This window comes from Bombina bombina, chromosome 4 (genome assembly GCF_027579735.1).
Source record: "Bombina bombina isolate aBomBom1 chromosome 4, aBomBom1.pri, whole genome shotgun sequence".
In the NCBI taxonomy this organism is placed as follows: Eukaryota; Metazoa; Chordata; class Amphibia; order Anura; family Bombinatoridae; genus Bombina; species Bombina bombina.
This window is the reverse complement of record NC_069502.1, coordinates 287,369,131-287,383,554: the sequence shown is the minus strand read 5'-3', so window position 1 is coordinate 287,383,554 and position 14,424 is coordinate 287,369,131. Positions and strand designations below refer to the sequence as shown.

General features: G+C 40.8%; 1 protein-coding gene across 1 annotated transcript in view; it reads left to right on the top strand.

Moving 5' to 3' along the window:
* The window catches only part of LOC128656214 (carboxypeptidase B), a 91,512-nt gene that overhangs the window by 6,877 nt on the left and 70,211 nt on the right, over positions 1 to 14,424 (top strand). The window contains exons 4-5 of the mRNA XM_053710002.1: positions 2,537 to 2,642; positions 8,984 to 9,085. Of these exons, the coding sequence (XP_053565977.1) occupies positions 2,537 to 2,642; positions 8,984 to 9,085 (208 nt within the window). The remainder of the gene's footprint in view (positions 1 to 2,536; positions 2,643 to 8,983; positions 9,086 to 14,424) is intronic.

Genomic DNA, 14,424 nt, shown 5'->3' with positions numbered 1-14,424 from the left:
CAGCGTGTTGCATAAAAATGTTTTGTAACCCTCTGTGGAAGCCAAGGGGCTAAACTGAAAAGTGATAAATCTGTGTGGGTGCGTTACTGTGCGTTACTGTGAGTTACTGTGAGTTACTGTGAGTTACTGTGAGTTACTGTGCGTTACTGTGAGTTACTGTGAGTTACTGTGAGTTACTGTGAGTTACTGTGCGTTACTGTGAGTTACTGTGAGTTACTGTGCGTTACTGTGAGTTACTGTGAGTTACTGTGCGTTACTGTGAGTTACTGTGAGTTACTGTGCGTTACTGTGAGTTACTGTGAGTTACTGTGAGTTACTGTGCGTTACTGTGAGTTACTGTGAGTTACTGTGCGTTACTGTGAGTTACTGTGAGTTACTGTGCGTTACTGTGAGTTACTGTGAGTTACTGTGAGTTACTGTGAGTTACTGTGATTTACTGTGAGTTACTGTGAGTTACTGTGCGTTACTGTGAGTTACTGTGAGTTACTGTGCGTTACTGTGAGTTACTGTGAGTTACTGTGCGTTACTGTGAGTTACTGTGAGTTACTGTGAGTTACTGTGAGTTACTGTGCGTTACTGTGAGTTACTGTGAGTTACTGTGCGTTACTGTGAGTTACTGTGAGTTACTGTGCGTTACTGTGAGTTACTGTGAGTTACTGTGCGTTACTGTGAGTTACTGTGAGTTACTGTGCGTTACTGTGAGTTACTGTGAGTTACTGTGAGTTACTGTGCGTTACTGTGAGTTACTGTGAGTTACTGTGAGTTACTGTGAGTTTACAGATAGCAAAGGATTGTGGCTGATCAGCATTAAGGAATATTTTAAGTGGAGTTGGAGTGAATTTACCATATTATTTGAGAGTATTTACAAGCGTGTAAATAAAATCTGTAAAACTGAGTGTTTAGTTTTATCCATAAAATGTACAACTTTTAAAATATGTATAAGATTTAAACATTTTACACATGCGTTGATATTACACTGCTACATCGTAATGCTTAAAGGGACAGTACAGTCACATTAAACTTTCATGACTCAGAGCATGCAATAAACAGACACAATTCAATTCTTTTATTAAATTTAATTTGTTCTCTTGGTACCTTTGTTGAAAAGTAAAGCTAGATAGGCTCAGTAGAGTACGTCTCTTTAACACAATAGGGCAGCTGCGTTTGCAGCAGTGTTTATAGAAATGTTATACATTGTTGCAAACCTTGGTATTCTACTAAACACACATACAATCTCCTGTGTTAACCTAGTTATACTCTTCATCATCAAAGGATACCAAGAGAATAAAGCAAATTGGAAGTTATTTTAGTTTTTTGTTATTTTTATTTTTTTAAATTGCATGTTTTATTTATATCATGAAAGTTTAATTTTTATGATAAATCGGATTTAAAAATCCTGTTTATTTTTAAATACATGGCAAAAAACACATTTTATTTGATCGATAGATAATAGATTATATATAGATTACATATAGATTATAGATAGATTATAGATAGATTGATAGATAGATAGATAGATAGATAGATAGATAGATAGATAGATAGATAGATAGATAGATAGATACATAGACAGAGAGGGAACCTAATATTTAGCTTCCTTTCCTAGGCCATTCCACTTAAGCAGACTTAGTTAAAGGGACATGAAACCAAAAATATTTCTTTCATAATTCAGATAGAACATGCAATTTTAAACAACTTTCCAATTTACTTCTATTATTTAATGTGCTTCCTTCTCTTGTTATCCTTTGTTGTAAGGTTTATCTCGGAATGCTCAGGAGTAGCAAAGAACGTAGGTTCTAGCTGCTGATTGGTGGCTGCATATATATACTGATTGTCATTGGCTCATCCATCAGCAACCAGTAGTGCATTGCGGCTCATCCAACAAAGCATACAAAGTGAATGAAGAACAATTGCTAATAGGAGTAAATTAGAAAGTTGCTTAAAATCGATGCTCTATCTGAATCATAGAAGAAAACATTTGGGTTTCATATCCCTTTAAGCTGCGTAAATTATCTATATGATGTAATTGTAAAATTTGACGTGAAAAACTGTAATAAAAAGGCATTCAAACAGGCTTTTCCAGGGTGTTTTCAACAGTTTTTATACTCCAACCACTTAACTCCTCTCATATATGGTACGTTTTATAGTTTCTAAAAAATAATTTGAATGATGTGAACTGAATATAAACAGAACATTCACATTTAAATAATGTTATCTTCCAAAGCAAAGTACTGGTGAAATTAATGCAGTGGGAAACACCTGGAAAACTACAAAATATCTGGGGTTTCCAGTGGTTTTCAAATGATTGACATGGCCTCAAATATGAGAATTGTATTATCAGTTGTTTGTATAGCGCCTCCAAATTCATAAGCTCTTGTGAGGCACTTTGCATGATCCATCTAATGGATGCAAACTTACCCTAAGGAGCCGTTTCATAGGCTAACTCACAATCATATATTAGTATTTTGTATGTTTTAAACTTGTTACCAGTTTAAACCTAGAAAGAGATAAAATACATGTTTATTTTTTCTCTTAGAGTTTTGTTTCACAATCTTCAGGAAGCAATAGATGCACAGCTTGACTATCGGATGAAGAAAAAGTCTAAAAAACACAGTTATACCAACTACAATGACTGGGAAACAGTAGGTGACGTTTAAATAGCATATTTCTGTTAATGCCGATCTTTCTTTCATATTTTTGTTTAATCCAGAGAATAAAATTAAAGTCTACACTTATAAACATACACTGGTAAAAAAAAATACACTTTACAAAATAATCTCTGTCAATACACAATTTATTTGTATTTAATGTAAAATAGTGATACCTTTATCTCACCAGTCAATGACATTTCTACACATGGTTGGGGGGGGATTGAAAGTGTCTTCTTGAGAAATGCATAGGGCTCCCAATGTGAGAACATAGCAAGTAACTGCCATAAACTCACACAACTCCATTATGGTTGCCATTTGCATCTGATAGCTTTACTGCAGAGCTTTCTCCTTGCCCATTGGTCAGTGCTGTAGGGATAGCTTAGTAATGTGCTGACATATTTCCTTAACGTGTTAAGAAATGTCTTTACAATATATGAAAAACAAAGGCGCATGTATATTACAGTAAAACACAGATTGACTTGTGTCATAAGATCTGGCTAGCATGGGTCCCTCTAAACCTTAAGACATATCAGTCTATATAATAAGAAGTTGGGCTTCAGTTAAAGAGATGCTGGGACTTGGGATTAAGAGAAGGTAAGTAGGTTGCTGCTTGGTTTTATTCTGCTACTCTCTTTCCCAATCCCCTCTCCTTTCCCCCGAGGCTCTAAATAGTGCTATTATGAAGGATCTTAGATGTATAAGTTGGAGTTGTCTTGATAGATTGGGCATTTTCTCATGCCTACTTTTATTTGTAGGCACTAGCTTAACTTTTTCCTATATAGCTCTAATTATTTTAACCCTTCTCCTTGTGTGAACCTATCAACAGCAAATCATTTCCCATAAATCAGAGATGGACAACTGATGGCCCATTGGCAACATGTGCTTCTCTAGATATTTTTCTGGGCCCCAGGAAAAAGAAGAACTAAAAATGTGATCTTTAGGGACTTCTCAATGGTAGACAACTAAAAAGAACCCTCTGTAGGAGATAAGAGTCGAGAGATGGTACGCTGCAACCTTACCTAATTCTGTATTAAGGCTTCGAAATTATTATTCTTTTCATTTGTATTTTGATGTCTCGAGACATTGCCCATCACTGGTAAAGATCTTTAAGTAGTTACTTGTGGAGTATGGCTATCCCTGTATTACGCAGCTAAGAAATCTTCAAGGAAATGCTAGACCACCATATGATTTTATTTAGGGCTGATAGAAATCAATTCAATTGATGTCTGATTACTGATGTCACCAAGCCCCAGAAACACAATAGTGTGGGGCAGAACCACAGGGTTTAAGGGAGGCGGGAAGGGGGGTATTCAGACCCCTCAAACTCAGCTCCCTTAAATAGACACTGTACTATAAAATGTGTTCCAAATTACTGGTTATTCAAGGAAAGAGAAAGTAGCATCCCTTAAGCACTTAAGGGATGCTACTTTCACTTTCCTTGTATATGATAGTAACTATTTGCATTTAGCACCATCTGTCTGGAGGGTCTTTCATACCCCTCTTGTTCAGGGTATATACATATTTGTGTGACAGATACTCTCTCTATATATTTAAAATGACTGGTTATACCTTCTGCAGAGTATTAAATCTAATCAAATAGTTCCTTCATGTTTATTTTTGTTTTTGAATTAGGTGGTTTTGTTCATTAAAACCATCACATGTTGTTCTGACCCGATCCCATCATTGAAATCTCAATTTCTTTCATGATTCAGATAGAGCAAACAATTTTAAACAAAATTTAAATTTCAAATTTTGTTGAAAAGCATATCTAGGTAGGCTTAGAAGATGGGAGCTAGCTGCTGATTGGTGGCTGCACATATATGCCTGTTGTCATTGGTTTACCAATGTGTTTAGATAGCTCCCAGTAGTGAATTGCTGCTCAATCAATAAAGGATACTAAGGCCTAGATTTGGAGTTCGGCGGTAGCCGTCAAAACCAGCGTTAGAGGCTCCTAACGCTGGTTTTGGCCGCCCGCTGGTATTTGGAGTCATTGATTAAAGGGTCTAACGCTCACTTTTCAGCCGCGACTTTTCCATACCGCAGATCCCCCTACGCCATTTGCGTAGCCTATCTTTTCAATGGGATCTTTCTAACGCCGGTATTTAGAGTCGTTTCTGCAGTGAGCGTTAGAGCTCTAACGACAAAATTCCAGCCGCCTGAAAATAGCAGGAGTTAAGAGCTTTCTGGCTAACGCCGGTTTATAAAGCTCTTAACTACTGTACCCTAAAGTACACTAACACCCATAAACTACCTATGTACCCCTAAACCGAGCTCCCCCCACATCGCCGCCACTCGATTAAAAATTTTAACCCCTAATCTGCCGACCGCCACCTACGTTATACTTATGTACCCCTAATCTGCTGCCCCTAACTCCGCCGACCCCTATATTACATTTATTAACCCCTAATCTGCCCCCCACAACATCGCCGCCAGCTACTTAAAATAATTAACCCCTAATCTTCCGACCGCAAAGCGCCGCCACCTACGTTATCCCTATGTACCCCTAATCTGCTGCCCCTAACACCGCCGACCCCTATGTTATATTTATTAACCCCTAATCTGCCCCCCTCAACGTCGCCGACACCTACCTACACTTATTAACTCCTAATCTGCCGAGCGGACCTGAGCGCTACTATAATAAAGTTATTAGCCCCTAATCCGCCTCACTAACCCTATCATAAATAGTATTAACCCCTAATCTGCCCTCCCTAACATCGCCGACACCTACCTTCAATTATTAACCCCTAATCTTCCGATCGGAGCTCACCGCTATTCTAATAAATGTATTAACCCCTAAAGCTAAGTCTAACCCTAACACTAACACCCCCTAACTTAAATATAATTTACATCTAACGAAATTAATTAACTCTTATTAAATAAATTAATCCTATTTAAAGCTAAATACTTACCTGTAAAATAAATTCTAATATAGCTACAATATAAATTATAATTATATTATAGCTATTTTAGGATTAATATTTATTTTACAGGCAACTTGGTATTTATTTTAACTAGGTACAATAGCTATTAAATAGTTAAGAACTATTTAATAGTTACCTAGTTAAAATAATTACAAATTTACCTGTAAAATAAATCCTAACCTAAGATATAATTAAACCTAACACTACCCTATCAATAAAATAATTAAATAAACTACCTACAATTACCTACAATTAACCTAACACTACACTATCAATAAATTCAATAAACACAATTGCTACAAATAAATACAATTAATAAACTAGCTAAAGTACAAAAAATAAAAAAGAACTAAGTTACAGAAAATAAAAAAATATTACAAACATAAGAAAAATATTACAACAATTTTAAACTAATTACACCTACTCTAAGCCCCCTAATAAAACAACAAAGCCCCCCAAAATAAAAAATTCCCTACCCTATTCTAAATTAAAAAAGTTACAAGCTCTTTTACCTTACCAGCCCTGAACAGGGCCCTTTGCGGGGCATGCCCCAAGAAGTTCAGCTCTTTTGCCTGTAAAAAAAAACATACAATACCCCCCCCCCCAACATTACAACCCACCACCCACATACCCCTAATCTAACCCAAACCCCCCTTAAATAAACCTAACACTAAGCCCCTGAAGATCTTCCTACCTTGTCTTCACCTCACCGGGTATCACCGATCGGTCCTGGCTCCGATATCTTCATCCAACCCAAGCGGGGGCTAGACATCCACTGAAGAAGTCCAGAAGAGGGTCCAAAGTCTTCCTCCTATCCGGCAAGAAGAGGACATCCGGACCGGCAAACATCTTCTCCAAGCGGCATCTTCGATCTTCTTCCATCCGGAGCGAAGCGGCAGGATCCTGAAGACCCCCAGCGCGGAACATCCATCCGGACCGACGACTGAACGACGAATGACGGTTCCTTTAAGGGACGTCATCCAAGATGGCGTCTCTCGAATTCCGATTGGCTGATAGGATTCTATCAGCCAATCGGAATTAAGGTAGGAATTTTCTGATTGGCTGATGGAATCAGCCAATCAGAATCTAGTTCAATCCGATTGGCTGATCCAATCAGCCAATCAGATTGAGCTCGCATTCTATTGGCTGTTCCGATCAGCCAATAGAATGCGGAGCTCAATCTGATTGGCTGATTGGATCAGCCAATCGGATTGAACTAGATTCTGATTGGCTGATTCCATCAGCCAATCAGAAAATTCCTACCTTAATTCCGATTGGCTGATAGAATCCTATCAGCCAATCGGAATTCGAGGGACGCCATCTTGGATGACGTCCCTTAAAGGAACCGTCATTCGTCGTTCAGTCGTCGGTCCGGATGGATGTTCCGCGCTGGGGGTCTTCAGGATCCTGCCGCTTCGCTCCGGATGGAAGAAGATCGAAGATGCCGCTTGGAGAAGATGTTTGCCGGTCCGGATGTCCTCTTCTTGCCGGATAGGAGGAAGACTTTGGACCCTCTTCTGGACTTCTTCAGTGGATGTCTAGCCCCCGCTTGGGTTGGATGAAGATATCGGAGCCAGGGAGCCGATCGGTGATACCCGGTGAGGTGAAGACAAGGGTAGGAAGATCTTCAGGGGCTTAGTGTTAGGTTTATTTAAGGGGGTTTGGGTTAGATTAGGGGTATGTGGGTGGTGGGTTGTAATGTTGGGGGGGGTATTGTATGTTTTTTTTTACAGGCAAAAGAGCTGAACTTCTTGGGGCATGCCCCGCAAAGGGCCCTGTTCAGGGCTGGTAAGGTAAAAGAGCTTGTAACTTTTTTAATTTAGAATAGGGTAGGGAATTTTTATTTTGGGGGCTTTGTTGTTTTATTAGGGGGCTTAGAGTAGTGTAATTAGTTTAAAATTGTTGTAATATTTTTCTTATGTTTGTAAATATTTTTTTATTTTCTGTAACTTAGTTCTTTTTTATTTTTTTGTACTTTAGCTAGTTTATTTAATTGTATTTATTTGTAGGCAATTGTGTTTATTGAATTTATTGATAGTGTAGTGTTAGGTTAATTGTAGGTAATTGTAGGTAGTTTATTTAATTATTTATTGATAGGGTAGTGTTAGGTTTAATTATATCTTAGGTTAGGATTTATTTTACAGGTAAATTTTGTAATTATTTTAACTAGGTAACTATTAAATAGTTCTTAACTATTTAATAGCTATTGTACCTAGTTTAAAATAAATACCAAGTTGCCTGTAAAATAAATATTAATCCTAAAATAGCTATAATATAATTATAATTTATATTGTAGCTATATTAGGATTTATTTTACAGGTAAGTATTTAGCATTAAATAGGATTAATTTATTTAATAAGAGTTAATTTATTTCGTTAGATGTAAATTATATTTAAGTTAGGGGGGTGTTAGTGTTAGGGTTAGACTTAGCTTTAGGGGTTAATACATTTATTAGAATAGCGGTGAGCTCCGATCGGAAGATTAGGGGTTAATAATTGAAGGTAGGTGTCGGCGATGTTAGGGAGGGCAGATTAGGGGTTAATACTATTTATGATAGGGTTAGTGAGGCGGATTAGGGGTTAATAACTTTATTATAGTAGCGCTCAGGTCCGCTCGGCAGATTAGGGGTTAATAAGTGTAGGTAGGTGTCGGCGACGTTGTGGGGGGCAGATTAGGGGTTAATAAATATAACATAGGGGTCGGCGATGTTAGGGCAGCAGATTAGGGGTACATAGGGATAACGTAGGTTGCGGCGGTTTACGGAGCGGCAGATTAGGGGTTAAAAAAAATATGCAGGGGTCAGCGATAGCGGGGGCGGCAGATTAGGGGTTAATAAGTGTAAGGTTAGGGGTGTTTAGACTCGGGGTACATGTTAGAGTGTTAGGTGCAGACGTAGGAAGTGTTTCCCCATAGGAAACAATGGGGCTGCGTTAGGAGCTGAACGCTGCTTTTTTGCAGGTGTTAGGTTTTTTTCAGCTCAAACAGCCCCATTGTTTCCTATGGGGGAATCGTGCACGAGCACGTTTTTGATGCCGGCCGCGTCCGTAAGCAACTCTGGTATCGAGAGTTGCATTTGCGGTAAAAATGCCCTACGCTCCTTTTTTGGAGCCTAACGCAGCATTTGTTTGAACTCTCGATACCAGAGTTAAATTTATGGTGCGGCCAGAAAAAAGCCCGCGGAGCGTTAACAGCCCTTTTACCGCCGAACTCCAAATCTAGGCCTAAGAGAATTAAGAAAAAATAATAATAGAAGTATATTTAAAAAGTTATTTCAAAATGTTTGCTCTATCTAAATCATAAAATAAAAAAATTGGGATTTCATGTCCCTTTAATATGTTTAGTTTTGGGTCTACTGAGAACCAAACGTATAGGCCATTGAGTAATTATGTAATTATATTACTGTATTTTCAGATTGCTAACTGGACATGCAAAATCGTTTCTAAGTTTCCCAAAATTGCCAGCCGTCTTGAGATTGGAAATACCTATGAGGGGCGTGGCATGTATGTTCTCAAGGTGAGAAGAGACTGGGTCAAAATTATCAATGAGAAAGCATTATCAAATAAGTGACCAATGGTTTATTTTCTATGGTTATCCTGTGTGAATGATTTTCTTAAATAGTTTTTGTACTATTTTTTTATGATTTGGTGCACAGCCACTTTATTTTGTTTGTATCTCATTTAAACATATGGCCCATTGATCTCACAGAATGTAAAATATTTTTTAAAAAGTCTGTATTGTCACAAAAAGTGTTTGTTTCAAAATGTATTTTATCTACAATTGCCCAGACAGGGAGGGTTTTACATCAGGCAAAGTTGTTTGCAATTTTGGGGTTTATGCATTGCAGAGGTAACTGTTCCCAGTGCTTCCAATGCTCAAATTATACTACTGGCTGTTCCTACTAATGCATATCACTGAACACAGAAAGTCTAGAGTGCCTAGAGGGTGTGGCCCTGTAATCTCATTGGCTATATTGTATTGCCATTTCTATATGTCTCAGTTTGCTTTGAATTTGTTCCTCTAACATGGAATCATTATAGGTCCATATTAGCACAAACATCTGCCCAATATATGTGTCATGAGATGCAGGACATATGCAGGACACAGCAATGATGGTACAACTCTATTTTATTACAGAGCATAGCAATACACATCCAGACAGGTTGATTGTACTAAACTAACTGCGACACAGACACCGGACCTAAGCCCGCCCACATGCTAGTGACATCACATCCTGCTATCATCACATCTTCCCCTTTTTCAAAGGCAAAGCATACATTTGCATATATTAAATAACAAGGTACACCAACAGGGTATACAACAACATTTTGTTTTAGAACATTATAAAAACAGATAGATTAGAAAACATGAACAAATAAATTACATCCTGACTTGGACATCGGGGTAGACTAGCCTAGTCCACAGTGACCATGGGATTATTCTGCCCATACTTCCGGTCACTGTTCTAGCTAAAGTCAGTCCCTGTATCGGGCCGGAAGCCTCACCACTCTTCCGCTTGATGTAACTTTGCATGAACTGTCCTCTGATACAGAAGATGGTGAACAAGAGTCTGCTGGAGGCAAAGATATATCCCCGCTATGATCTTGCTGAGGGGAAGGCACCTCTCTTAGAACAGGAGATCCCACCGGCGGTGGTACTGAGGTATCCGGTTCCAGACTCTCAGGTACAGGCTGAAGATGTCTTCGGTTACGGCGTGTAACCGTCCCTCCCTCTGTAAGGACTGTGTAAGACCTTGGTTCTGGAGAGCGGCCCACTACCGTAGCAGGCGTCTTCCATTTCTTCTCATCATCCAGTTTAATTCTGACACTTTGGCCCGCTTTCAGTTCCTGTAAAGGCCTGACAGAATGTCTCCTGTCGTAGAAGAAACGATAACCCTTTTTGGCCTCTTCATCCCTCCTAAGGACTTCGTCCCGAGGAACAGGGCCAGGCGGCTTGAAGACACCCACTGAGGGTAAAGTGGTGCGAATCTGGCGTCCTAGCATCAGCTGTGCCGGGCTAAACCCGGTGGCTTGAATGGGCGTCGCCCTGTATGACAAGAGGTCTAGGTACGGTTCAGATTGCTTTAGAATGAATTTTGTTGTTTGAACTGCCCTTTCAGCCATTCCGTTGGCCTGCGGATAATGTGGACTTGACGTGGAATGTACAAAATCATATTCCCTGCTGAAAGCACTGAACTCTGTAGAAGCGAACTGCATGCCATTGTCACTTACCAGCTCCATTGGAATGCCCCAGCGGGCGAACAAGCTCTTCAGGCGAATGATAACGGCCTGACTTGTGATATCATTCAGGGGTGCTATTTCCAAATACCTGGAATAGTAGTCGATAACAACAAGAAACTTTTTCCCGTGCAGTTCGCACAAATCAGCAGCTATTTTCTGCCACGGCCCCGCAGGCAGCGGAGTAGACATTAAGGGCTCCCTTCTCTGAGTAGGCCGGCGTTCCCGGCAAAAGGCACATTTAGACACGTGATTTGCAATGTCGGAGCTGATCCCAGGCCACCACACAGCTGTAGCTGCTCTTTCTCTGCACTTTGTAATGCCTAAGTGGCCATCGTGAATCCTGTTCAACATCTCCTTCCTCATGCTGACAGGAATTACAATACGGTCTTGGAACAGCACCAACCCCTCCAGCTCCGTGAGCTGCGACCTCTCTGGCTGGTAAGCATTTAAAGACATCCAGGCTGCCCGGCTCTCGGGCCAGCCATCTCTTATGTACCTTATAACTTCTTGCAGATCTGTGTCCAAATATGTCTCTTTCTTTATCTCTTCCAGTTTCCTTGAAGAAATGGACTTAGAGGCCAGAACTGAATCAACATACACTTTTACATCCGACTCTGTGGAGGATTCTTCAGCAGCAGCCAGCGGGAGCCTGGACAGTGTATCTGCCACAACCAGCTGCTTCCCCGGCACATGCACTGCCTGAACATTGAACCTGAGTAGTCTCATTAAAAGTCTCTGGCATCTCAAGGGTGTTTTGTCGATGTCATAAGAATTGATAAGTGGGGACTAGCGGTTTGTGGTCAGTTTCCAGACTAAATTTCTCCAAACCCACTAGATAACGCTGAAAGCGCTCACAGGCCCAAACTGCAGCCAGGCACTCTTTCTCAATTTGAGCGTATTTTGACTCCGCAGCCGTCAGTGTGCGGGAACAGTAGGCGATGGGCTGTAGTTTGTTGTCATTCAGCTGCAGGAGTGCAGCCCCCAACCCATAACTGCTTGCATCAGCACTAACCACAGTCTTTTTTGAAGGGTCGTAGAACCCCAGCACTGGGGCAGACCCCAGCAGGGACTTAGCATGCAGGAACGCTTTTTCTTGTGAGGGTCCCCAGACCCAGGCAACATCTTTCTTAAGCAACTCTGTGATAGGGTGCAAAACTGCAGATAAATCTGGAAGAAACTTGCCCACGTAATTTACAAGGCCCAATATCTGTCTCAGCTCATGTACATCAGAAGGGCTTTTCATCTGTTCGATAGCCCGAATTTTCTCGGGGTCCGGCTTGATGCCATCCCCGTTGATGATATGCCCAAAGTAGCATAATTCAGTTTTCCTAAAATGACATTTTTCTTTATTCAGCTTCAGCCCAGACTCTTTGATAGCCTGCAGCACACAACTCAAACGCTGATCATGCTCCTCCACTGTAGACCCATACACTAGAATGTCGTCCATGACGACTGCTGTGCCCACGTGGCCACTCAGGAGAGAACTCATTTCCCTCTGAAAGATCTCAGGAGCGGAGGATATCCCAAAGGGAAGTCTGCAGAAACAGAACCGACCTACCGGAGTGATAAAGGTAGTCAGTTTGCGGCACTTTGGATCCAGGGGGATCTGCCAAAAGCCGCTAGAAGCGTCTAATGTGGAAAAGAACTTCGCCCCAGCCAACTTCGGGGCTATATCTTCCAGTGTCGGCAGCACAAATCTCTCCCTCTTCACTGCCTCATTCAACCTTTTCAGGTCCACACAGATGCGCACCTTTCCGTTTTTCTTTGCAACTGGAACAATGGGGGCACACCAATCAGTTGCCTCAACAACCTCTTCAATAACCCCCATAGACTTCATGCGCATGAGCTCTTTCTCCACTTGAGGCATGAGCGGGAAGGGAATTCTACGAGGAGTAGAAATACTGTACGGGACTGCGTCACTTTTAAGTGCTATACGGACAGGTTTGCAGCTCAGTAGGCCCAACTCGCCAAACATATCTTCAGAGATCTCATTCACTCTGGCCACGAGGCCCAAGTCACAGGCTGCTTTTCTGCTCAATAAACTGTTAACACACTGACCTCGGATCACATGCACCCACATGGTGAACTTTTTTTGTTTGTACTCACAGCTTGCAAGAAATCTCCCCACACAATCAATGCGGCCACCAGGACTATGAACATTTGTAGTAACCTTCGCCAGCTGGGGCTGTCGGGGCAGTTTCATAAATTCAGCAAAAGACATTACAGTGATATCAGCTCCTGTGTCAATCTTAAAATCAACATTGGCTCCCATTACAGTAAAAGTAACTTTCCAATCTTCCTCTGAGCTTGTCCGTTCCACAACAGACCCCACAAAAGACACTTCCTGACCCTCCTGGTCACTGTCCACCTGCATCTCCTTAATGTATTCAGTTTTACACACCACTTCAAAATGGCCTATTCTGTTACATTTTCTGCATCTTTTATCTCTGGCCGGGCATATAGCACTCTGATCATGAGCCCGGTAGCACCGTGTGCATCGGCCATGTTGCGCCCATCCACTTCTAGGCCTTTCCAGTACTTTAGATCTACCGCTCACACTGTGCCTTTCACTAGTAATTTTCCTAGACTGTTGCACTTCATCCACAATACTCTCAGACCTCAGATCAGCACTTTGCTTTTTCACCAGTTCACTCTGGCGGGCCATCCTAATAGCCCCGTCTAACGTTAAATCAGGCTCTAACTGCAGCTTCAGGGAGACTTCAGCATCTGCAATTCCAATAACTATTCTGTCTCTGATTTGCTCTTCTTTAGCAACACCAAACTCACAGAATTCAGCTAATTCATACAGGCTGCGCACAAAGGACTCCACAGATTCTCCCACACGCTGATTACGTTTGTGAAAACAAGCTCTCTCATGAATCACATTTCTTTTGGGCACAAAGTGGGCACTGAGTTTATCCATAACTATATCAAAGTTAACTTCGTCCCCTTCTTGGAAAGTAAAAGCATTGAACACTGGCTCTACATCTTTCCCCATAGAATATAAAAGAGAATTAACTTGTACTTCACCACTCTCCTTGTTCAGTTTGGATGCAATCCTGAAGCGCTGAAACCGCTGACGCCATGTGGGCCAAGCTGCAGGCTGAGAAAAGTCAAAAGGCTCAGGTGGGGTAAACTTTGACATCGTCATCATCAGAAACAGAAGCGTAGTCCAGAACTTCTGACACCATGTCATGAGATGCAGGACATATGCAGGACACAGCAATGATGGTACAACTCTATTTTATTACAGAGCATAGCAATACACATCCAGACAGGTTGATTGTACTAAACTAACTGCGACACAGACACCGGACCTAAGCCCCGCCCACATGCTAGTGACATCACATCCTGCTATCATCACAATATGTTTTACTGCTCTAAATAGCAATTACCCGTTATATGATAACACACACTGTATCTCCTGTATCAGTGGATGACACAGAATATCTGCTTCATTGGACATCTTGCATATACATAATGTATACACTCTACACTTACTCATATAAGAGGTTTTCCTTTTTACTATTTCTATTTTGACATTAATCAGTCATTCAAACAATGTAATAACATATAAAATGATGCAGTAGCCAAAAAATTCTTCAAGAAATCAAT